This window comes from Colias philodice, chromosome 3 (genome assembly GCF_061535455.1).
Source record: "Colias philodice isolate Cphi_HAF_F1 chromosome 3, ilColPhil1 Martin Lab GWU primary, whole genome shotgun sequence".
NCBI classification, from domain to species: Eukaryota; Metazoa; Arthropoda; class Insecta; order Lepidoptera; family Pieridae; genus Colias; species Colias philodice.
Window position 1 is genome coordinate 8,460,713 of NC_143088.1, and position 26,280 is coordinate 8,486,992.

General features: G+C 33.7%; 4 protein-coding genes across 6 annotated transcripts in view; 2 read left to right on the plus strand and 2 right to left on the minus strand.

Annotated features, from left to right (window-relative positions):
* Nucleotides 1–1,249: 1,249 nt before the first annotated feature.
* LOC149489848 (uncharacterized) lies at nt 1,250–7,382 on the plus strand. 2 transcript variants are annotated; one of them, XM_089714602.1, is made up of 12 exons: nt 1,250–1,383; nt 1,560–1,753; nt 3,130–3,365; nt 3,594–3,704; nt 3,824–3,918; nt 4,285–4,385; nt 5,241–5,306; nt 5,374–5,488; nt 6,221–6,332; nt 6,612–6,647; nt 6,935–7,050; nt 7,258–7,382. In XM_089714602.1, the coding sequence occupies exons 2-11, from the start codon at nt 1,647–1,649 to the stop codon at nt 7,039–7,041; spliced, it is 1,086 nt and encodes a 361-aa protein (XP_089570728.1). In that variant the 5' UTR covers nt 1,250–1,383; nt 1,560–1,646; the 3' UTR covers nt 7,042–7,050; nt 7,258–7,382. The 2 variants fall into 2 exon arrangements, with proteins under 2 accessions (XP_089570728.1, XP_089570729.1); XM_089714603.1 differs by having other exon boundaries at nt 1,250–1,371.
* A 2,101-nt stretch (nt 7,383–9,483) lies between these two features.
* LOC149489849 (cytosolic Prostaglandin E synthase-like) lies at nt 9,484–10,527 on the plus strand. Its single transcript, XM_089714612.1, has one exon. It carries the CDS (start codon nt 9,666–9,668, stop codon nt 10,125–10,127), a length of 462 nt encoding a protein of 153 aa, XP_089570738.1. The 5' UTR covers nt 9,484–9,665; the 3' UTR covers nt 10,128–10,527.
* A 1,542-nt stretch (nt 10,528–12,069) lies between these two features.
* LOC149489850 (uncharacterized) lies at nt 12,070–12,511 on the minus strand. Its single transcript, XM_089715078.1, has 2 exons — nt 12,239–12,511; nt 12,070–12,192 (listed from the first exon to the last, which is right to left on the minus strand). Exons 1-2 carry the CDS (start codon nt 12,509–12,511, stop codon nt 12,070–12,072), a joined length of 396 nt encoding a protein of 131 aa, XP_089571204.1.
* A 59-nt stretch (nt 12,512–12,570) lies between these two features.
* The window catches only part of LOC149489851 (ATP-binding cassette sub-family C member 4-like), a 36,611-nt gene continuing 22,901 nt past the window's right edge, over nt 12,571–26,280 (minus strand). Inside the window, exons 3-25 of one of the 2 annotated variants that reach the window (XM_089714578.1) lie at nt 25,819–26,023; nt 25,347–25,572; nt 24,919–25,016; nt 24,601–24,798; nt 23,801–23,927; nt 22,777–22,926; nt 22,013–22,206; nt 21,763–21,927; nt 21,545–21,682; nt 21,110–21,277; nt 18,579–18,722; nt 18,093–18,316; nt 17,881–18,011; nt 17,492–17,701; nt 17,138–17,368; nt 16,941–17,047; nt 16,584–16,707; nt 16,265–16,435; nt 16,017–16,144; nt 15,191–15,313; nt 13,914–14,036; nt 13,674–13,834; nt 12,571–13,528 (exon numbers count right to left, since the gene is read on the minus strand). In XM_089714578.1, coding sequence (XP_089570704.1) covers nt 13,255–13,528; nt 13,674–13,834; nt 13,914–14,036; nt 15,191–15,313; nt 16,017–16,144; nt 16,265–16,435; nt 16,584–16,707; nt 16,941–17,047; nt 17,138–17,368; nt 17,492–17,701; nt 17,881–18,011; nt 18,093–18,316; nt 18,579–18,722; nt 21,110–21,277; nt 21,545–21,682; nt 21,763–21,927; nt 22,013–22,206; nt 22,777–22,926; nt 23,801–23,927; nt 24,601–24,798; nt 24,919–25,016; nt 25,347–25,572; nt 25,819–26,023 — 3,820 coding nt within the window. In that variant the 3' untranslated portion in view covers nt 12,571–13,254. Of the gene's footprint in view, nt 13,529–13,673; nt 13,835–13,913; nt 14,037–15,190; nt 15,314–16,016; nt 16,145–16,264; nt 16,436–16,583; nt 16,708–16,940; nt 17,048–17,137; nt 17,369–17,491; nt 17,702–17,880; nt 18,012–18,092; nt 18,317–18,578; nt 18,723–21,109; nt 21,278–21,544; nt 21,683–21,762; nt 21,928–22,012; nt 22,207–22,776; nt 22,927–23,800; nt 23,928–24,232; nt 24,360–24,600; nt 24,799–24,918; nt 25,017–25,346; nt 25,573–25,818; nt 26,024–26,280 lie in introns of both variants that reach the window. The other variant, XM_089714577.1, reaches the window with a different exon arrangement.

Below are 26,280 nucleotides of genomic sequence, written 5' to 3' on the forward strand. Positions count from 1 at the left end.
ATCAATCATTTTAATAGTATATGTTAATTAAAACATTGTAAACTTATATCAGTACCTACCTAGGTTCTAACCTAGTATTAGTTTAGAATACATATTAGTAAATACGACCTTTCAAATTTTTTTAAATGTATTTTCAGCAAGACGTACACTATTAGTCATTTAGTCATTTTTGTCACTATATATACATTTATAAAAGTTCATGTACTTATGAGAAATTTATTATAATAAGAGATACAATCTTTTCTTTTTCTTATTACACTATAATGTCTTAAAATAATATTGTCATCCGTTCAAATAATATTTGTAATATGATCGTTGTAATTTCCTGTAAGTAAAGATACATAAATGATTTTTGTCGTAAGCAATTTTAGAATTAAGAGTTTTCAAACTATGTATTCTTTGTTGGAAATTCAAAATAAAAAATAAAAAAATAAAAAATAAAATACATGGTTCGGGGTTCTCCGCGCCAACTTTATACAATCATTTCTTATTATTTTCTCACTAACACATTTTTGAGCATTATTTTTTATGTGGATTTACACTGCAATACTGTACACCACTTATAAACTTTGAAATTCGTTTCTATAACACATATTAAATAAATATTTTTTTAATTTTCTTCGCAATGCGTACAAATAATTACGTATTTACCAAAGTGTGACGTCACGCCTACGCCATGACACCTGCGAGCTGTTTTGGCACAGTTAATAAATATTTTTTGAAAAATGGCTTTTATCTTCGTTAAATTTAAGTATATTACCGAAATATAGGGTTTTTCTTGTATAGTAAACGTATACACACATTATGGAAGAGGATTTCAAAATCTTTCGTCATACCTATTAGCAACAGATCTCTACCAATTTAAACAAATTTATGTGTAATATATTTAAATAATTATAATGGAAATCATTCCATTAATATTACAAACATAATATATTCCATTTTCTATCACTATATAAAAATACATAATTATTCTCTGGCTGTATAATATGTCTTATGCCCACAACTTATGCCCGGTTTACATTATATCACGGCATTATATTAAATTTATTATCGGTTACGGTTACATTCACGTTACATTACGGTTTGGATCGTACATATTCTGTGGGATTGTACTTTTACTTTACTGTCAAAGTTGTCAAATTGATGTTTGAACTTTGTTCACTGAGTTTGTTCCTGTTCAGGTTTATAATTGTCTATTGATTCATGATTGATCATTTCACGTTTGCCGATTATGTGGCCCTATGTGGCCGATTATCAATTTGCCTGTTAATTTCGCATTCCACTTACCAGCAGAATCACAGAGCAAGTAATATAGTGGCAGAATTAAAAGCAGATATTATATAGAAAAAAATTGCAAAGGAAATTTTTGTTAAGTCAACGGTAAATAATTTTATTTGAAAATTTACAAAATTTGCTTTGCTACTACTTTTGAAGTTACACTTTGTAATCTTAGATCATACATCTATAATAAGTTTGTAGCATTGCAGCAATGTTTTATAGCGATCTAATAACAGGAGAGTTTGAAGAGTAACTAATTAAGCTAACTTTTTTTTCAGACACATTTTATTGATGTTAAAGTTCTTCTCTATCCTTTAATATACGGAGTTGTGGTTAACTTTGGAAACCGGACGTCAGCATATAAAATGGATAGTGGTCATCAATATGATGATGATTTCTATGAATATCCTGACGAAGATGAAATGAATATGCCTGATATGGGACCACATCTGGGCCCATCAAATAATTTTGGGTAAATATAAATTTCTCGTCTTAGTACCTATTATGTACATTATTCTGTACATTATGGATATGTATCCATTACATTTTATATCCCTAAGAGCTAGCGCGCACGAGCAACTTTGTCTCCGCAACTATTTTGTCTCTCCCATCAATTGTATGGGGAGTTGCGTCGCTACGTGCGCGCACTTTCATACTAGCCCATGGGTGGAGAGACAAAATAGTTGCGGAGACAAAGTTGCTCGTGCGCGCTCGCTCTAAAGCTACATTTTTTTTCGTCTTTTAAAGGTAATGGTAGTATTTTGAATTCCCTTGGATGAATGTTTATGAGCAGCGTAATATTAATTCCAATGTCTGGTATAAAATAAATTACAAACAAGTGATACTACTGTATGTTATTATAAATTGGTGCTTTTTGTGTATCTTAGTGTACTGTTATTGTGTACAAGTTTTTTGTTTTTGTTCTTTAAATTTATAGGCTTTTTAGATTTACACTTTATATATAATATGATCAGCCACCTTTTATCACTTCTTATATTTACTTATGTGGTCTTGTTATAGTCTAAGATCCCACCGTAGGATTACTTCGTTCATAGTTTTTTTGATGAAACTAAATATTCATAATAAGGAGAATATATATTGACTAGGTTTTCAGTGTAAATTTGGCCACAAGCATTTTTAATTAATATTGATCATCTTTAACAGCCAGCAACCCTCATTTGCGGCCGGATTTAATTAGGCAACCATATATTATGATAATTAAAAGAAAAAAAAAAAGCTTTAATATGATATATGATTCATAAATGTGCGTAATGAACGTGTAACATATAAATGGAATAAAATCATACCTGTTTACACCAGGCTGCGAAGGGGTTGCGGCCAGTTGAAAAACGGCAACCGTGTTTTTTTAGAATCTTTATATAATTTGCCGTGATGTAGACTATAAATACTGACTATAAAATCTATTAGAAAAAATTTAATTAAACATGCTTGCGGCCAAATTTTGACTGGCAAGTGGCAACCTAGTCGATATATAATCATCCTGCGGTGGGATCTGGTACTATTAGGAGGTAGGTACAGCATGATTGGAACAAAATAGTGGAAGCATGTGATGAAATTGGCCTGATGCATAAGTATATACAAAAATACGTATGTATGTTTGTTGTGACGATAGGGATTCTACGATTGTGTGAGAAAGCTGGTTGGTTGTTTTTTTTTAATGATTTTATTATTTTTAAAAGTACAATTTATAAAAGCGCTTATCAATTTTCCAATATGATAGTTCAGATGCACTATGACCTATCATCCACTATTTTTATCATTGTTCACTCCACTCCTCCACTTTAAAAGTTTTTAGCCATAATTGAGAAAGAAATGCTTATTTTTCAGAAACAATCGATATCGTTTTGCTTACGGTGCTTATAGAGGAGGTTATGGGTCAGTGGGTGGAAGAGGGGGATTCGGCCCACCGAGGCACTTTGGCCCGCCGCCTAATTTTGGCCCGCCACCAAATTTTTGGCCCGGTCCTGCAAATTTTCCCGACTTTCAAGGGCCCGGATTGTGGCCTAGAGGACCGCCGTTTCTATCTAGACCACAAAAGACTGAAACTATCAAATATTTAATTAGTGAGTAGATTGTACTTACTAATTAAATGATGGTATTAAATTAAATTAAATATTATATTCTCTATAGTAAATGATTTGTTGAAGTAGGTAAAATAATGGAACAATAAAATAAAATGTTATTTAGATTGAATTTAATATTTTCACCCAAATTTACGTACTATTGTATTATGTAAAGAACAAATTTCGAAGAACTGCATTACAAATTATTTAATAATGCTTTCTTCACAGAGTGTGGTGTACCACGGGAAAATTTAAGGCAATTACCCCGAGATCTCTTGCGTCTGATTGACCCTGAATACTGCGGCCTTTGCGCGATAGAATTGGATTCTTTTAACTCGTGTAAGTCTTTAATTTCACGAAATTAATTTATCACTTAATATTAAAATAAATAAATTAATTTTAATATTCAGATTAAAATAATATTAAAAATAAGTGAATACAACATTTTTGTGTCACAGCTCGTGTCCACTATAATTCTAAAAATCATCTGAAAAACCAGAAGAAATGGCTAAACAATCGAATGGAATTTGCAAATACAATGCGGGGTAAGATGGTAAGACAACTTATGTACATAATCATAATAGAGTTCAATGACTTATAGCCTGGTAAAACATTGGGAAAATCAGAATAATTTATAAAATCAACAAATTAAAATATAAGCTGATGACCGATGAAAGTGAAGTTACACTTGAATGATGTAGTGGAGTATACATAAAATAATCTATAATATAAAAATGAATCGCAAAATGTGTTGGTAAGCGCATAACTCGAGAACGGCTGAACCGATTTCGATAATTCTTTTTTCATTATATTCCTTGAAGTACGAGGATGTTTTTTATGTAGAGAAAACGTAAATATGTACCACGGGCGAAGCCGGGGCGGACCGCTAGTGTTTAATAAAAGCGTTTATCTATTGTAGAATCCTATGAAATCTCGTGATCTATATTGCGAGCTATGTGATGTGCAGATCACTTCAAAGGTTCATTCCGAATCGCACTATAATGGAAAATCTCATCGAGCGTAAGTGGAATTCAACTTATGTTAAAAAAATGTTAATGTAATATGAATAAGTGTATTTTATATAAAACATTATCAAAAATTGTGGCTGTGAAGAATTTATTCTTTGTATTCAATTAATTTATTTGAATCAACAATTAATTTTATTATTTTTTTTCGCTATTGCTATTTTGTGCTTACTGTATAAGAAATTATTACATTTTATTCTGTTACTTATAGTTATATTTGTTCTACTATAATCAAATAGGATCAGACTAATAGAATATAAGGCCTGTTGTCAATTGACGATTGCAATCAAAACTGTCCACAAAACGGCAACGTCGCGTCAGCCGCTCGTCTTGCGGTCGTCGTGTGGAACGGCAACGTCGCATCAACCGCTTGTCATGCGTTTTCCGTACGGAGCGGCAACGTCGCACTAGCCGCTCGTCATGCGTTCGTCGGGCAGAACGGAAGCGTAACATCAGCTGTTTTTTATGCGTTCGTCGTGCGTAAGGCTACATGTCGCTACTGGATCGATTCTCCCGATGCTCGTTGAAAGAAACCGAGAGGATTGCATGAAGCAGCGTTTATTTTTTAAATCAGGAATAGCAATCGTTTGTCGCTTCGCCTGATGGTGTTGTCAACAAGGGTGGTCTAGGATGGAGCATGCTTACCTAATAAATGCCTATTTTTCGTCTGAACAAATTCAGTTTGTAATTTTAGGGAAAAACTGAACCCGGAAGAAAAGTTATTTGAAGGTTGCATGTATTCGTCAAATTATTGCCCGTCTGAGAACAACAGGCCTTATAAATCCTAATAGCTGGTATTATTAATAACTTGGATATGAACGAAAAATCTTATTTATTGACATTTTTTCAGGATTGTTGAGGGAAAAAAAAATCCCAAGAACCCAATATTACTGCAACTCGGTATGGAGGATCGCGTGTAAGTACTTACTTTTTTCTTACCTAAAGAAAATTATGGTAATTTTTATTGGATGAAATAATTGCAGTATACAACTCATTCGTCGAGAGAAAAGGTGTTTAGTACCTTTAGACGAGATAGAGACTGAAGAAAAACCGCAGGAGAAGCCAGTCGCGGGGGAGCTGTATTGTGATATTTGCAAGGTAAGACAAGGAAGAAAGAAAAGGTACTATTTACTTTGTATGTTATAAGAATTGTGTGTGTATAATATTTATACACACACATACACAAAACTTGTTGATTGGAATAATTGCTTTAATTGGAATAAATAAAAAAAAAATTGTTTCCTTATTCTAAAGGGCGTACAGTTGATGTATTTCAATGTTGTTCGATTAACTTTTCCTTTATTATGTATACTTTATGAATGCAATATACAAATACATAACTTATTTTATTCACCTTTTTTTAATACAGACTGTGGCAAATCTAATGTTATTCTGAATATTTATTTCTTGATATAATCTAATTTTTATACATTAGTTTAAAAAAATGCACGCATTTTTTATCTATATAAACTTATAAACTATCAGATTATATAGATAAAATAAATATTATATTTAAATTTCCGCCCCCCTTTTTTTAAAACCGGTAAGTACAAAGTTTTTGAAGTGAAACTTCTTTATTAGGCGCGTTGATAGTATAATAATTTCAAGGTCGAGTCATGGCAATACCACCTCGTCATAGAGTTAGGCGACGATTTTGGTATCTTTGAATCCTGCCAAAGAAGTTTCACTTCTGACACGTGTGCTCAGCACACAATATGTTCTTTTTTCACATTATCATTATACTATGAATATAAATAAATAAATAAATAAATCATTTATTTGCAAGTAAAATATATTATAAAGATTAATGCCGCAATATGTCGTTTCCAGACTTTCGTGACATGCAGTGAGCAAATGACGCTACATATGAACGGGAAGAAACATCTAAATAAGGAAAAGCAACATATTTTAAGAATGATGAAGGGAGATATAAATCCTAATGGTATGTGACAGAAGACGTTTTTCTGGAATTATGTGTTTTTCTTTTTGGTTTTTCCAAGAGTGCATATGGACTATTACCTCCCCTGCATATCCCTATTTAATGGATGTTATTATACATATAAACCTTTCTCTTGAATCACTCTATCTATTAAAAAAAACCGCATCAAAATCCGTTGCGTAGTTTCAAAGATTTAAGCGTACAAAGGGACATAGGGACAGGGAAAGCGACTTTGTTTTATACTATGTAGTGATATACGTTTTTTATTGTCCAATTTTTCAGATGACACCTCCAATAAAGATCAGCAAGGAGTTGAAGGTAATTATATGCCTTTTTTCTGCAATCAAACCGTAAATTGAAATAAAAATTTACTGGACTACGCGGGCAGTCTAGTAATGTTATAAATGCGGCAGGTTTTTTTTTGCTTTTCTTTCTTTCACGTCGCAAGGGAGCAATTTTATAGTAAGATTTTTGTGAATGGAGATAGATATTTGGCAAAAGTATTGTATGCTTCTTGTTTTCCTCAGAGAAAAATTTCATAACTATTGGAATTTTGGCCTACTTTATGCATCAATATGAGATTATTTTTATTGTTTAATATATAGATGGCGCGGCTGATGACTACGAAGAAGGTGGGAATGGAACAGCTGCTGCTGATGATGATTGGGAAAATAGCGGCGAAAACTGGGATGAGCCGAAAACACAAGCCTAATTATTGAAGGTAATTAATTATAATGACGAATATTTGTTATCTAGTCTGCGCCTAAGCGAGGCGAGCGAAGCCAGCGAGTAATAAATAAGGAACAAATTATTATACAACATACATTTTGTTTAAAATAAACAAGGCAAGTCTGTTTGTGCACGCTTGCATTTATTCAAATGTGTATATAAAAACAACTGTTATTTAATAAAATATTTTCTTTTTCAGCGTCAGATCAAGAACTTCCTGATTGTTCAGTTGGATGGAAGCACTATTAATTCTGAAAATAACATGTATTTCGTAAAATATTGTACACACAGGTGTGAATACATAATTATAATCACTTTTCAATGTTTTCGAGTTTTCTTTAATATTCCCATTTTCCTTACCCATACGTAATCTATAGAGGCGTAACCACCGCCTTATAAGCCGTATCATTTATGCCCATGCTAAGAAAATCGTTAGGGGAAACGTGAGTTTATAATAAGAACTGATTTAAAAATTGAAACCTCCGTTTAAAAATAATGTCAACAAAAATATTTCGATATTTCAAATGTCTTGAAAACCTTATTGGCCCAATTAAAATTTTATACTCTAACTTGCATTTAATAAAATTGGAAAATAGTTCGTACCAACAGCAAGACCGTCTTCTCCGACGTCGACGGTTGCCCAAGCATCCACTCGTAAACCCAAACCATAGAGCCAGGGCCAGTACAGCGAGGAGACCCACTAACAATACACCCTGCACTTTGGGGTCACAGAAATCTATTTCATTCTTTTTATTATTCCCTTTAACGCCGCCTGATGACTTTCTTATGCCAGATCCAGTCTTAGACATTTTAGTGGACGACTTTTTGTCGACTATTTGACCCATTTTAATTTTGATTTTCATTTATGTAATTTTCTGTTTAACCATTTTGAAACATGGCTATTAGTATTGTTTGGGGTTAAGATATTTGATTATATTTTAGATCAATCGATTTAAAACATGTTGGACGATATGACAAATGACTGATTATTGTGAACTGTGATTGTGAAAGTAGGTTGGGGCCACAGAAAATATAGTTCATATTTTAAAAATTATTGTTAAACTTATAATAAGGTTTCATATTACTTAGGGCATATTTTATTTGCGACTATTGTACGAAGTCTACTAGTTAAAGTTGGCTTCAATCATTTATATCTTACCGACTCGCTTCTTGCCTCTTCAAAAATATGATATTGAGGCAGGAGTAGTACCTACCTATGAAGATGAAAAGAAACAGTAGTAACACCCCAAATCTTCACCTAATAGACTTATGTGGAGAAGAAATTGACCCTCATTAATAGTTGTGCCACAAAGTATCCCTCCGGATCCCTCTTTCTTCAGTTTCCCTGCCAAATTTCATTAAAATGGATTCAGCGTTTTATTTTAGTCATAAAAGCTACAGTATACTTTTTTAATCGTAGAGCCACCTGAGTTACTACGACAATCACTCTACCTTTTAAAAAAATCGCATCAATATCAGTTGCGTAGTTTGAAAGATTTAAGCATATAGGTACATAAAGGGACGGACTAATCGCGACAGCGATTGTTTTATTTATACCTATTTTATTTAGCGACTACGCATGATTCAATTCAATGTATGTATGTTTACTTGTACCTATTTATTTAATTTTGGAAAGAACTACCTGAACAGATTTTGACGAAACTTGGCAGACTTAGCTGCTTGTGTATAATAAAAACACATTAAACCGTAGAAAAACTGTTTTTCTCATGTTTTCCTCGATTTTATTCGTTACAGCCAACAAGCTTATATCTAATACCACAGTATTACAATGGAAATATGGTAATACTGTGCTAATACACTGGAGAATATGACCTCGAATGACGCCTGTATGTTTTATTATCCCTTTCACACCTAACTTGGCAAGTAGGTGTGAAAGGGATAAAAAACATACAGGCGTCATTCAAGGTCATATTTTCTTGTTACAAGTTAATCTTCATACTGAAATCTCCAGTGTATTATATATAAGCTTCTTGGTTACAGCGGATTAATTCGAGTAAACTGTAGAACAGTATAGAGCCTTTTTCTAATAAAGTTTGTAAAAATAATTTGAATACACTTCAAAAGTACTTTTATAAAATATAAAACTATTTACTGTATAAAAAAATGTATGCGTGTACACACGTAAGAAGTGAAACTTCTTTATGACCTTAAAAATGTCACGAGTATGGCGTAACGCAAAAATGGCACGCGTACGGCGTAACGCAAAAATGTCACGCGTATGGCGTAACGCAAAAATGTTACACAAAATTTTTGTCCAACCCCGATAAAGAAGTTTCTCTTCAAAAACTTAGGTTTCAAATAATAAGCTCATTTTAATTTTTACCTAGTAGGTAGGTATTTACTGTGATCTGTATATAATTTAGGCGAGTATAAATTTTGACAGTCATGAATTTGTTACAAAGCTGTCATATCACTCATATGTCACCTGTGACTTGTGAGGCTTCTCGAAATCGACAGGGTTTCTTGATTGTGTTCTGTGGTTTTTTGTGTCGGAATTGATATTTTTACCAGTAATAAAGTTATTTACAATACTAAAAAAGCATTAAGTTAATTAGATTTGATATAAAGATCTAAATTAGACACACAATGGGTTCGGAGACTGTAGCTACACCACCGTCGGTATCATGGGCGCAACGAAATTCGCGTGTTTTTCTGACTTTTAATGTTGAATGTGAAAAACCTGAAATAAAAATCGAAAAACAGTTAGTATCCTTCAAAGGAATAGGTGCTCCAGAGCAAAAATTATACGAAGTTGAAATCCCATTATATGCAGAAATAAACCCTGAAAAGAGTACTCAGGTTAACAAAGGGAGATTAATTGAACTAGTTTTAGCCAAGGAAAAAGCCGATAGTGTATTTTGGCCAACCCTAACTAGTGATAAGAAGAAACATCATTGGCTCAGGATTGATTTCAATAGATGGCAAGATGAGGAAGAGAGTGGTGATGAAGCAACGGACGACATGTTTTATAATATGATGGACAATGATAAGTATGAAAATGATGACACCAGCTCCGTGGAAGATGAAGATCTCCCAGATATAGAATAGTCTAATTAGCTTTAATGTTTGTGATCCGGATTTGATTTTATGAATTGTTAGTTCAAACTGTGTAGCGATTGATACATGAAATGTCTGATTATTTGCTTAGCTGAGATAAATTGGTGCAGTATTTTACTCAACCATTGGATGAAATTTAGTACAATTTAATCTTGTTTATTATCTTATAACTTTAGCATTTAAATCATGTAGCATAGCTAGATTTTTATAAACCTAATATGTGGTGTGGCATTTAAACTTGTGAGTTCTTACTTCTTTGTGTAAACATTCATCACTTTTTTATTTGATAAATAAAATTATGGAATTAACTTTACATAATTTTAAACCAATATGTTAAACATAATTAAGATATATGCATCTTATACTGGTGAATAAAACTTAGTTTTAATTTATAACTATGTTTCAATTACTGACTTTCCTATATTTTTTTAATCACTGATGACTGCTTTATTAGTTGTTGCAATATTAATTAAGTTACTAGTTCCTGGATAAAAGGCATCAAAATAAATAAATGTAATATGAAATTTATTTTTTTACTACATATTGCCCAATAGTATAAGATTATTATTATCTATACTAATATTATAAAGCTGAAGAGTTTGTTTGTCTGTTTGAACGCGCTAATCTCAGGAACGATTTGGTCCAATTTGAAAAATTCTTTCAGTGTTAGATAGCCCATTCATGGAGGAAGGCTATATATCATCACGCTAAGATCAATAGGAGCGGAGCCACGCGGGAGAAACCGTGGAACGCAGCTAGTAGAGAATATAGAAGTAGTACATCGAATTCTTGAGTAACCAAATTGATTGAGGACAACTCTTCCAAAATAAATGTTTTCTAACTTTTTATTAGTATCAAAAATTAGTTACCTAATTGACAAAATTGTAAAATAAAAAAAAAGGAAATTCATTTTGATCAGATCAGTAAAGTAGATCTCGTCACGGACATAATTAAAAAGAACGCCGAAGCTCACGAACGCAGACTTCACCATCATGTGAACGTCGAGGTTATCCAGCTCCTTGACAACATGGACATAGTGAGAAGACTGAAGGACAAAACCTTTTGAGTTAGTTTAGTGACGTTTCAGTGTAATATAGTGAGTGCTATTCATAAAGAACACATGAAAAAAGTGTCTTCGCCTTAAATAGAGACATTAAGAAAAGTGTTGGAGGAGGATGTGAGGACACATTTATATTAGGTACTCATTAGCCTATAGTAAAAGGCTAGATCGTGATTTTCAATAACGATACCTTAGGTTCAAAAAAAAAATTGTTTTTACCTAAAATAATGAATTAATTAATGTTATATTTTCATTGATTTTTTTTTATTTCATTCATATTGGTTATCAAACAAAGAAATCTAGATAATAAGAGGAAAAGGTAGATCAAACATGTAGTATTAACACGGGCTTACATTACACATTCGGTAGCAATGAAAACATCTTGATGATGCTATGTAAGTATAGGTATACGATACGATATTACCCCCTTTAACTGCCATAATTTTGTTGTAAGGAACGAGATATTTTTTTTTTTTACTTAAGATAGGGAAGCGCTTGACCACAATCTCGCCTGATGGAAAGCTAAGATGCGGTCTAAGATGGTACGCGCTTCCCTAGTAGGTTTCGGTTCACTCTTCGCTTGAAGATCCCCATATTGTACTCGTCCGGGAACACAGATTCAGGAAGCGCGTTCCAGTCCCTTGCGGTTCGAATGAAGAATGTGGAATCGAACCGCTTAGTCCGGGTACATGGAACGTCCACCATATAGCGATGCCTAGAATCTGTGCGCCTCGACGATCGATGGAAGAACGGGGATGGCGGAACAAGTTCGTGTAGTTCCGTAGCGCACTCACCAATGTCTATCCGGTAAAAAACCGATAAGCTGGCCACTCTGCGACGATGAGCGAGGCTCTGGAGTTTTTTGCCTACTAGCTAATCGTCGTTTATGAGCCTCTTGGCAAGCCTCTCTATCGCCTCAAGCGCCTCCAGCTGGTACTTGGCGGAACCGTCCCAGAGGTGAGAGCAGTACCTATTCCATGCACGATCGGACTTGTGCTTGATAAAGGTTGAGCAACTGTCCCGGGCTGAAATACTGTCTCACCTTCGCCAGAATTCCAAGCTTTTTTGAGGCTACTTGGGCTTTGGATTCTATATAGGAACCAAAGTTCAGAGTAGGCGTCAAGGTGATGCCAAGAAGCTCGAGGTGGTTGGTTATCGGCACGGACACACCCTGGAAAGTCGGAGTCAGATGGAATGGACTCCGTTTAGCGGAGAATAGACACGCCTCGGTCTTAGTAGCATTGAACTTGACAAGATTGGCATCGCCCCAGTCGGAGACCGCGGCCTGTAAAGACAAGTTCATGCGATCGACCATCGCCTCCCGTAGAGATATTCACGAATATAACAAAAGGGTGATGAAATAATAAACATTCATTGTAAAGCTTAATTTAATTTACGAGGTTGACCTCAATGGCAATCACAATAATCATTCTCCAATTAAAAATAATAAACTTAAACTTAACAGGACGTAAAAATAAATAAAATACCTACATAATTTTAATAAAAATATTTTATCTCAGATGGTTTTTAATGAAATGAAGAGTCGTCAGAATAACCTTAGGTATACAGGTCATAAGCGAGCTTAAAATTTTGCCACTTCTATTACTAATGTAATACCTATTAAATGACCGATACAATATAAATATTAAATACGATTTTCAAAATATTTTATACTTAATAAAAATTCTAAAAATTCTATCGGAAATACTTTGGGGTCTATAATTACTATTTACAATCTCATCACAAAATATCGCAGGAGCGACAGGTAACCTTACTATAACTTAAAAACACGTACCTACTTCAATTACTGCACACAAAACAGTGATTAATATGCCTAATTCATGTCTATCTTGACCTATATTCAAGCAAACTATACATCAACATTTATAGAAAACTAGCCTAATTCCTAACAAACATGGCAACAAAGTATTCATTTTCTATAACTAATGGAGCGCAGTTTGGTTAAATAAATGTATGATGCTAAGTACCTAACTGCAGTTTTCATTATAATTAAGGTCACTTAAATTACATCTAACATTATTAGTTTTACTAAATGCACTATTCTACTACACCGCCGCTGTCAATGAATGTTTTCTTAGCGATTTGGTAAAGCTGTGCAGACATTTTTTCACTCGTCTCTTTAACCATTTTTGTGAAGTAACCTTCTGGATTGTTCAACAATTTGTACGGGTGATCGAATTCTACAAGTCGTCCTGCGTCCATTACCATCACACGATCCGAATCCATTATGGTATTTAGTCGATGTGCCACGGTTAATACTGTACAATCAGCGAATCGTTTTCTGATGGTTCTTTGTATAAACTCATCCGTCCTGAAATAAAATAAATATTGTTTATAAAACAGGCAAGTAATTTCACTTTGTTAATTCATTAGGCTCTTGATCAAAAATATTTTTATATGTTTTCAGAGTATATTTGATAGCTTATAAATTAATATGAAAGTTAAGTAAAACTTACTTCGGATCTACATTAGCTGTAGCCTCATCCAATACAAGAATTCGGTTACCGCGCAGGATAGCACGAGCAAGACAAACCAATTGCCGTTGTCCCAGGGAGAAGTTTGATCCACCTTCAGATACCTTGAAGTCCAGTGATGGTATGGCAGCTTTTAGGTCAACCTTTTAAATACAACAACGATTAGATAATATTTAGGGTTTCGAGAGCTTTTTAACGCCAAAAGCACAATTTAAGACTTACAGCTTCAAGAGCTCTCCATAATTGTTCGTCATCGTAAGAGTCAAATGGATCCAGATTGTATCGTATTGTCGCCGAAAATAGAACTGGTTCTTGTGGGATGATTGATATCTTAGATCTTAAATCCTGTAAAAAGAAAAGTAAAATAAGAATGAATGAATGAATGAATGAAAGCTTTATTGTACACACCAAAATAATGAAATAACATTAAGTAAAATATACATCAAATTGCACAATAGGCGACCTTATGGCTACAGAGCCATCTCTTCCAGGTAACCCAACCAAGGAAAACAGTAACAAAGAAAGAATACAAGTAGGTGGTGCATACCAAAGCAATATATATAATAATAATATAGTAATACTAAGAAAGTAGGAATATAAATAATACATAATTTACAACAATAAAGAAAATAATATATAATATATAATAAAATAAATAAATACAGATAAGAGAAAGAATATTTAAAGTCATCACTTAATTAAGGACATGTGGTAATCAAAGAGCATGTTTTTGAAAACATCAATGGATCTAGCTTTGCGTATGGCTATTGGTAATTGATTCCATAGTCTAATAGCTTTGACAGTGAATGAGGTGTTAACAAATTTTGTTTTATGTATAGGTACATTAAGGAGGCAAGTATCGTTCGATCTCAAATTCAACCCATGATTACGAGCGTATTCAAAATTATTTTTTAAATAGGGCGGGGTTCTGGGATCGAATAAAATTCCAAACAATAGATGCAGCACATGAGCATCCCGGCGATATCTGATAGGCAGCCATTTCAGCCTGTGACGATAAGCGGAGACGTGGTCAAACTTGCGCAATCCAAAGATAAAACGGATGCACAAGTTCTGAAATCGCTCAAGCTTGTCAAGCTGGATTCCAGTTAGGTCACAGAAACTGACATCAGCGTAGTCGAGGATGGGAAGAAGGAGTGATTGCGCTAACAAAATTTTGGTCGGAATCGGAAGAAAGTTTCGTAATCGCTTAAGGGAGTGGTATGCCGCAAATAACTTTTTACTAACATGTATTGTTAAGTAAGTATTGTTATCTAATATTTTTTTAGAAAAACCCAAATTTGCAACAATCTAAAGATTATAATTATAATCACTTATGTTAATTAATATGTATTAAAGGCTTTTAATTTCTCATTTCTCAAGAAACGGTAGGTATAAATAAAAGTACCTACGTTAATATTTTATATCATAAGTGTTGAAATATTAGTTTAATTGGCATAACTATAAAACAATTCGTACCTATAAACTTTCATGTTAATTACCTGCAGAGCCAAATTTCCGGTATCAACTCCATCAATAAGTATTTCTCCTTCAACAATCGCGAGGCGGAATAATGAGGAAATAAGCGAAGATTTGCCTGCACCCGTCCTGCCAACGATACCAACCTAAAAGTTTTTGAACATTATTTTAATAAATATATCATGATAAATAAAGTACTTAAATATAGTTAAATATATTGATTGAGATAAATAAAGTACTGTAAGAAATAACACGCGAGGCCGGTTTAAATATTAGTTTGAATGTTATAAGAATGTACTGCGATTCTACACAGCTACCTAATTGATGTAGGTAGTTGATAACAAAACGCAGCAAGTCAACGACTATTAGCAAAGTGAGGGTAGTTGGGTCGAACGTCGTATAAACAACGACCGAGGCACCGAGCCCCTAGGCACGATTCGTACGAATGCGCCACGAGTCAAAGGAACGCGGCAATTTATAGTATTCGACAGCTAAACATGTTCGGACAGGAAACAGTGACAATTATTCATCCACAAAAATATTAAATCAAAAGTTACGTCTAACAGTACTTATATTAATTCCAATGTAATAATTTATATTTATAGTTCGCTCTCTAACGAGGTTTTGGACGAGCTCGCAGGAAAAAGTTATTATTTCTATAGCTCATATGTTAGTCTGGCACTTAAGTTACATCACTGCTAAGTCATAGTCAAGAGGCACATCATCAAAATCCGTTCTGTGTTTTTCTTCTGTGGTTTTTCTCGTGAAAGATACATCCTCACAAACTTGTTTGTAATATTAGAAGGAAGATTAGAAATTATACATTATCCAGCTATTACTGGTACTTACTTTCCAACCGCTTTCCAGAACTAGATTTAGATTTTTTAAAATTGGCAAGTCTTCTGGCGTATATTTCATGAAGCAATTGCGGAATTCAATTTGACCTCTAGAGGGCCAGCCTTTAGGTGTCTCTTGAGCTGTAAATTTAGAGAATAATATAGAATATTTAGTTTAGTTGGAATGTTTGACAAGATTCATGGAAATTTCTTTGTCATTCTCTTAATACTCGTACACTAAATGAAATAGCTTTTACTTACCTCCTTTTTCCCATTGTGCTTCTCGTTCAATGTGGGTATATTGTAGGATTCTTTCTACACTTGTCATTTGAGAAATAACTTCGGCAGTCTGTCGGACGCCAAATTGCAGCATTCCAGTAAGAATCAGCGTTTGGGAAATAGCTAGACCGACATTGCCAGAGAAAATTGTTTCTGAAATAAAAATAAAGTAGCTATGTAGCACAGTACACATTTTAGGATTTAGAGTGAATTTATTTGAACAACTTTTTTATACATAACTATGTATCTCATACAAATTTTATTATCATGTATGGAAGTCACTTATATAAAAATTACTTACTGCTGTCAATAACGAGGAAAGCAACAATGACGATGGCCAAATAGAGAACACATATGAAATCCAACCAAAAACCGAGAGTGACACCACTTGCCAGATAGCTACTCCATGTAGAAGTGTGTATATCCTGAAAATATTTATGCATCTATAAGATTTCTTTATAATTGAATACCTAATTGAATCATATCCCTAAATTCGTATATTATGTTGTTTCCTATGTCAAAGCAATTATTTTTTGATAAAATATTGTAATTGAACTCCTGCATGATACTTATCCTAATTTTTAAAACTACGCAAAACTATGTAATTAATCATAGGACGAACGTTTAAGTTTCTAGTTAAAGTGTGAGTTAAACTTACTTGGAATCTGTCAAATTCTTGGATCAACCTTTGTTGTGCTCCAGAAGATCTTATGGTGCTTATGCCATTAAGCGTAGCAGACATGTGAGAAAATACAGGACTCCTCGCTACAAGAAGATGAAAACGGGATTAGTAGATATACTTAACATAATATGGAATGCAAATTAAACTGAACAAATTAATATGCAATAACTTACTAGTGCCTTCCAATCGTTTGATAGACTGTGCAGATTTCAAATAAATTTGCAGAATAACATAGAACAAAAGAAGAATAATAGTTGTCGGTAGCAGAGTCCAGACCAACGCAGCAGCATTTAATGTCAATATACTGAACATCACAAGGTAAATCTGAATACATTCCAAAAGGAAACGAGGCAGTAGTTCATCTAAAGCACCGATATCCTTTGAAAAGCGATTAAGAATGCGCCCTGAAAAAAAGTTAACATTAAATTATAGTAACAGAATTCGAAAAAATTACATGAAATAGAAGTTCGTAACTAGATGATTCTGTATTTGATCTGATGGAATTTATTGATTATTTATCTAATTACCTGACGAATTTGCATCGAAGAAACGCATAACACCACGAAGCATGGAGTGGAACATATCGTTATGGAGGTTGCGTGATGCAGTCATGCAAACTTTGAAGAACATTAAGGCTCTGGCTGTTATGAAGAATATGCAGCAAATAATCAACACCGTATACACGTATAAATACTGAGAGGTGTCCAATGGACCGATGTAGGCATGAATGTTCAAATCTGAAAAAAATACAGCGTTTTTATTTTTGATAGTAACTATATAAAATCATGGAATGTAATATGTATCTCTTTTTACTGCAGTAGTTAATTTTTATTAGGTATTAAAAATACGTTTTTAACGTTTAACTCTTAGTGGATTTAAAACATAAAAAAGTATGTAATAAGTCAAAATATCTTACTTGATTCTGGTTTAATTCCAGAGAAGTAACTTGTGAAACTGAATGTGCTGTTTTCAGGAGCTTCTATTGCATTGTAATCTTTGTTTGAGCTGTTGGTTTCTCGTTCTTTTAAACGTGTTACTTCATTTGTCCTAAAAAATTGAAAAAATAATATTGTAAAATATGCTTTCTACGACAAAAAATGTCTTTATTTGTATGATTAAATTACTTACCAGAATGTTACCCAGTAGTCACATAGTGTAGCCGATAGTTGGCCGATTATCAGAAGGATGACCATAAACAACAGGCGACCAGTTTTTCCTCCAGCTCTGAGATAAGCACCATAGACATGCCATCCCATAGAACCTGATTCTCTTTCTTCTTCTTCCAATTCTTGAACTGGCATTTCACAACCAGTTGTTGATTCAGCGATTGATGGTCGTCTTGTAGTGGACAGCTAAAAGTTACATAATATAATATGTAATGCGCTATATTTCAAATATACCTACTTTCAATTTATAACTTCACCAATAAATTTCATCCTTTATTTAATAAGCAGTGAGTTTTTTTATAAAAATAGCTGCTCATCATTGATATTATATTGAATAGTATATTTTTGTCAACGGACGTATCTTTTGACGACGACACATTTAACCTCAATATTTAGTTCTACCCACAGGTTCTACCCTTAGGTTCTACCTTATAAAACAATAACTTACTCTGGCGGAAGTTCTTCTCGACATCGGGGGAGGTTTCTCTGCATCAGGGTTGGTATCGTCCTCCTGACTTGCCGATAACAATTTGGCGAAGTCTTTGCCCGAATACATTAATTCATTAAACGTGCCTTTAGCTTCTATTGATCCCTAAAAAATATATTGAAATCGACATAAAATTGTGCTGGTTGCTTCCTTAAAAATTTTAAACATAAGTCAAGTTTGAATTATTCTTTCTAGGCGGAAATACTTCAACTACTTGACTATTTTAAGTGGTTTATATGACTAGATTAGTATTATCGGTCAATTAAGGAAAGCTGGCATGTTCACAGTACTCACACTTATGCAATTTCACTTACAGTATGTTCAAAAATAAATGCGACTCTAATTTCATTTTAGACTTGAATAAAATTGTAAAATGGGTGCGTTGTAGATAAATATATATGCAAATATAATTATGTACTTATGAAAGCTCTCATAATTTACCTGTAAAATTATAATTTAAAAGTAAATCAATTGATGAAGTTTATTATTTATTCTAATAATAATCAATTGGATAAAAGTATTAATAATCATTCAATTATCAACTAATAATTAAATTTCAGGTCATAAAAACAATACAAATAACACGTGCGCTTACTCCCAACACACGGATGGTTGTTATGATAATGATTTAAATAACGGGCGTTTTTTTAATAATGTGATAACTCTGATTATTAATTAGTAATTTGATTTTTGAAAAAAAAATGCCGATTTTAGTCAAAATTTATATTTTTCTAACAAGATCCTTATCATCCAAATTTCCACCTTGGTGAGAAAAATTGACATTTCTAATGAAAATGAACAAAAAATTAAATGATTTTATTAAATACTGTAAAATAGTCTATAATTCTTCCATTTACTGTATCACAAAATTCTTCATCGATTTTTAGATATTCGTACTACACCAATTACATCACCCTGTAATTATAAACAATTGCAAAATATGACACATACATAGGCCGGGAGATACTGACACATAATTTCGGGTCATTTGTAACAGAATGGCGGTTCTACAGAGGTCTTATTACGCAATGACTAAAAGAAAAATGATGGTCAGAACTCAGAACGCTGGTACCGGCGGACTAGTCGCGTGGGCGTTAGTCGAACTCGTCGGATAAATAGCGAAAGTCAAACGATTTGCAACACAAAAATTTTAAAATTCACCGATAGCCCATAAAAAAGATGTAGGCGGTAGTGTCATGCCATACTTTTCCGGTGTAACTTACAGCCATACCGACGCGATGCGTTGATTAAAAAAAAACAATTCAAACATTTATACCAGGCTAACTTTTGCACAGGTAACCATAGTCGTGCAGCCATTTACTAAAATCGCCATGCCATACTTTTCGGACGATTCCAAATGGCCACTATACCGCCGAAAATCTGCAAAAAAAAATTTTTTCGCCAAACAATTTGTACCAGTATTGCATTTGGATTTTTGGAGAGTATTTGATAAAATGTGACCATTATTATATTTGCCATACTTCTAGTAGGGGGAAAAAGTGCTGCCATACTTGAAAATTAATTTATTCGTCACGTTTCAAAAATACGACTGTACAATACGTAAAATAATTTTTTACAGTATGGGATCATTATATTCTGTTTGTTTGTATACAATTCTACCTAGAAAAAAATATCGCAGATTGCAAACATGGGGCGGATGATTGTAAGACTTAAGCCAAGACGTAAAAAAAAATGAAAAGAATTGGCGATTTGTACCAGTACGGCATTTTTGGAAAGTATATGATGCAACGTGACCATTATTATATTTGCCATACTTTTAATAGAGGGAAAAATAAGTGCCATACAAATCGTTCAAACTACGAATAAAATCTTACAATAAGAAAAAAATCTTATACACATTCGCCACCTCCCACAGGTATGGCATTATCACACTTCTATTTATAATCATTCAGGAGTTGTTGAAAAAAAATGTAGGGTGGTACAAATCGTTTGGCGAGAAAAAAAAATTCAAAAACTATATGGTATGGCGACCATTTGGAATCGTCCGAAAAGTATGGCATGGCGATTTTAGTAAATGGCTGCACGACGATGGTTACCTGTGCAAAAGTGAGCCCGGTACAAATGGTTGAATTGTTTTTTTTAAATCAACGCATTCACGTCGGTATGGCGGACTGTAAGTCACATCGTAAAAGTATGGCATGACACTACCGCCTACATCTTTTTTAAGGGCTATCGGTAAATTCTAAAATTTTTGTGTTACAAATCGTTGGACTTTCGCTATTTATCCGACGAGTTTGACTAACGCCCACGCGACTAGTCCGCCGGTACCAGCGTTCTGACCATCATTTTTCTTTTTGTCATAGCGTACTAAGACCCCTCTAGACCGCCCCGCCATCCTGTTACAAATGACCCGAAATTTTGTGTCAGTATCTCCCGGCCTAACATGTGCAATGTGTAAATGTGTTGACGTTCCAGCTCTTCTTAATATACCTATACAGATATGATTAGTAGATAATCGATAAGGTACTTACGTTATTCATAATAATTATATAGTCGGCAGCCTTAAGGTAATGTAACTGGTGAGTAACAAGAATGCGCGTTGTGTGACGTAGATATCCGTTAATGCATTCGTCAAACAATTGACGGCCAACATGTGCGTCCACGGCTGATAGCGGGTCATCTAAAAGATATATGTCCGCCTAGAAGTACAAAAATATATGTAAACAACATATAAAAGGTAATTAGGTAGAGGTGAAAAAAAAGTTAAACGATGTCTATTACTAAAAAAAAAAGAGCGTGTGTGCCGAGCACAAGTGTCAGAAGTGAAACTTCTGTGGCAAGATTCAAAAATACCAAAATCGTCGCCTCCACGACGTGACGGTATTGCCTTGAAGCGACCTTGAAATTTTACTCTCAACGTGCTTAAAGAAGTTTTACTTCAAAAATATGTGGTGTATAATACTTACTTGTCTATATACTGCTCTTGCTAAATTAATACGTGCCCTTTGACCACCAGATAGAGAGGCACCTCTCTCTCCAACTAGCGTTTGGTCTCCGTGAGGGAACTGTTGGAAATCTTTTTGTAGTGCACACACCTTTACAACCTGGATACAAAAAAAAATATAAATTAATGTTATAGATCTATTTTAAAGAAATAAATTTAATGTGATCATTGCTATATTACCTCTTTGTATTTTTTAGGATTGTAAGGTAAACCAAATAATATGTTCTGCCGAACAGAAGCGACGAACAACCAGGGTTCTTGGCAAGCATAGGACAAGGGTCCGGAAAGATATATTCGGCCACTTGTCGCACGTAATTCATTTAATAGTAAATGTAGAATTGAGCTCTGAAAATGTAATAAAAAGTGGGTTAAGGTACATGTCAAAATATGCAAAAGACAATGTATAATATACATAAAAAAAAGTTCTCACTTTCCCAGATCCAACTGAACCAATGATTGCGCATAGTTTTCCTTTGGGAATATTAATATTAACATGACGCAATATCACAGGTCCATTTTCTATCCATTGAGCAGATACATCTTGGATAACGATGCCATCGTCAGAATTAAAAGGTATAGCACGTTGTGATGTGGCAATCAATCCTTTCTCGTTGCAGTCAAAACCTATAAGTTGGATAAACCTATAGGTACGCTTTAAATGATTTGGTATTTATTATTATGCCTGTCAATTTGCCGGAGGTTAACTTTAGATCGTCTACTGAACTATAAATCTGTTAATTTTTTATGAATTAACCTATAGAAACACTGAAGGAGACAACGAGTACGATATCTACGCAGAAATTAGACCCTAGATACGATTTTTTCCCATGATACTGTAAATTTCTTAAATTAACGCAACTGTATCTTTTTAAAGTATCCGAAGTAATAATTCGAATACGTTTTTGTTGTTGTAGGTAAACAAAGCAATGGAATGTACATTCAGCACTGAATTTCTCTCGATTCGACTGCTCGTTTGCTGCGTGTTTGTTTGGATCCTTTGGGATTTGCTGGCAAAATGTATATGGAATAACAAATAAACTATAACTGCGAGGTGCAGAATTACTTCCGTGTGACATAAATTATTGTAAGTCAAAGGTTTTTTCATCAATAATGATATGATAAACATGTTACACGATGATAAATGGTTATGTTTTGGAATTTAATTACATAAGTCAGTCGAGAAGTTTTCAATACCTGGATTGTAAATGCCATCTTCGTCAATTTTTTTGAATGTGTTCGGGCAGAGATCCAACTCACGCAAGTTTTTCATTTTCTTATTTTCCACGTTTTCCACAAGCTTTGCGATATCAACGCCTGCTACACTTCGGAGATCTTCTCGTTCATCTGTTCCGTTATAATATTAAATTAATGTCATCATGTTATTCTTTAATTATACCACAATATTTAATCAAATTAGATAGTGTGTTTTAAAGTGACCCGTTATGCAGTTAATGTACAGCAATTTATGAATTAATAAGTGCATTGATAACAGTGAAAATTTATACTTAGTCAATGTTTTCGTACACCATGAATGCTTTTATCAAAATATTAAGTAGGTAGTTGTTTTATAACCAGCCTTGACATCTTCATAAAAGTTATCGGAAATGATTGTTTACATCCTTATATGTAAATTTAGACTAAATACATAGTAATTTATTGATTCATAAAGTGTTCAATAATTAATGCTGACCAAAATAATAATTAACATACTTATTATGTGAACATATTTTTAATACACATAAAAAAATATTAATTAACAGGACATTTTATTTGAATTATGTTAGTATATTAGCCACATACAGATTAGTAACATGCAAACTTTTATTTACAAACCCATTAATTATTATTTGTTATAAACGGCCATAAGCAGTAAAGCACACCAAAGACAACACTTTTGCGAACACTCAATCCAAGAAGCTTATATCTAATACACTGGAGATTTCAGTATGAACATTAACTTGTAACAAGAAAATATGACGTTGAATGACGCCTGTATGTTTTTTTATCCCTTTCACACCTAACTAACTATCTAGGTGTGAAAGGGATAAAAAAACATACAGGCGTCATTCAACGTCATATTTTCTTGTTACAAGTTAATGTTCATACTGAAATCTCCAGTGTACCTATTAGATATAAGCTTCTTGACTCAATCCAATACCAAAGACAAAATTTCAAAATTCAGACGGACCACAATTCGAGAAATTATTTAAAATCGTACCCAATAATAAAAGATCTTGTATACGAAGAACGGAGACATAAGACTCTAGTGACATAGAAAGACTCATTGGCAACACAATAGATAATGAAGCTTGAAGGATGTTGAACATTTGTGCCATCGGGAAAGCCTGTGAAAACCACATAAGTGGTCAATACTCATTCAGTTTACCTAATTTTCGACTTCCAAACATTTCTAACTACAAGCTAACCTCTTCCAACTGTGTTCTATATTAGATTCTCAATTTTTACGCATGCAATGGCATATAACATATTGTATATTATACAAGCCGATACTGTCATAAGTAGTGAGTTTAAGGGTTATCAACAATAAAAGTCTCCGCTATAATTTGGACTTTTGCTTAATAGTAATAGCATGACTATTGCGTAGCTTTCCATGCATAGTATTTCCGAGACCAGGGTAGGTCTCACGTACCCAATAACATGAACGCCTCAAGGCGTTGAACGGATATCAGCGCCTCTGCCAAAAACGATACGGCATTCGACATTATTATCGATAAAGTGCCTTGTAGTGTATTGTAGAATTGCGCCAAAGGAAAAACCTGTAAATTAGATCACTGAAATCTTGCCACATACTTACCTATTGTACATATTACACAACCTTATCGATCTGTATTGTCCTTTTTAAGACAATATATAATTATTACGTTACAATCCTAAAATATATTGGGGAATGATTCTTGCTCTTTTGAATGGATGGAACAAGTATGAATATTGAATAGTAATTTGAATAGTAATAGGAATAACGATAAATTTATAGATAAAATAATTATCAAAACTTACAATGTCTGCTGTAACTTGATAACCGAATAATGAATATGAAAGCAGAGTTGTATACAGGGTCAATCTCTCTGTGAACACCATGAAACTGAGGTAGACCCCTCGAAGGTAGGAAGCAGACGTGATACAGTTAATTTCATTCTTGCGGGCCAAAGCCACCACTTGTTCAAATGGCTTTTCCCAGGCATACATTTTAATAACCTAAAATGAAATAAAATTTTGTAAACACAGACTGTCTCGTATGTATAAAAACATATCCTCAAAGAAATCAAGGATTTAATAACAATACAACTAGATGACGTTGTGTTTCCGAAATATTACCTGCATTCCGTTAATAATTTCGTCCATAATTCGCACTCTTTCATCTGTTTTGCCAGCTGTCTTCATTCTCAATCGTGCCGCCAGTTTACTCATATAAGCTAAAAGAATATTAAAAATAACAGAAATATGTACCATACCATAAATATTTAAAAAAATAAACTTAATAATAATTCACACAAGAAAACGACAAGTTTCTTCGTACGAGACAACTGACAAGGACAAGCTGTGTGAAAACAAATATTGCTCGCCATCTTTAAACACCTGTTCAAATTAGACCTGATGAACTGCCTGACTAAATAGGAAAGCAGTTTAACCTATCTGCTCTCATTATTCGCATACTACAAGAGGAACATTAATAAACTGATATCGGTGATCTACAATAAAAATGTTATACATTGGATTTAGGTACATATATTCAATCCACTTACATTGAACAGGTATAGTCTGCAGCACAATACCGACCACTCCTACTATAGCTGCATAACCGATCTTGAGGTATATCAGATAGCAAACTAAAACCACTTGCAGAGGAAGCAGCCAGATGAAGTGAGTGTAGATGAATGCGTAGTCAAACCGGTTCACGTCATTCGACAAAAGATTTACCACTTGTCCAGCCGTGGTCTGGGCTAAGGCACCGGAGCTCATCCGCATTACCTGAGAATATAGAATAACACAATACATTCTTGTTACTGGCTCGTGATTTATTGTAATTGCAAGTCGTACGAGTGGTTTCAATTTTGTAAATCTTATTGTTTTACGTGCATACTACCGCGTTGCACAGAATTAATTTAATATTAGGTATCCTTGAACTCTTATGAGAGAATATAATGAACTTTTATTTTGAGGTTTCAATAAAATCTTTGTCATAATTTGTGTATTATTTTGTGAACTGTTTCTGACCTTTCTGTAGATGAGTGAACATGCAGCAATGCGCACTTTCATTCCAAACTGTTGAGTGGAGTAGGTGCCGTGGTGGTTCAGGAAAGCGATCATTAGTGACATGAAGATGACGGCTAATGCGCAGTATATGGCTTCCTGGTAAGTCATAGTGGAACCTGGTTCCCAGTAGGTTAACATCATACTTAACGCTACAGGCTGGAAAGGTCTGAAACGACGAATGTAATTTATTGATAACAATAACACGCTTTTAAAATACGAAAGTCACTTCTATATTACGTTTGTGTTTTTTATTTTTTGTTCAGCAATTATCACAAAAAAGGAAATAGATAAGAAAATTGTAACAAAAATAACACATTATACCACACCTCATGCGTATAGTATGTAAATTAGCATAGTATAAGGCTATTAGTTATTCATTATATTAGCAAGAGTATTAATAACGAGAAATATTTATTATAAGGT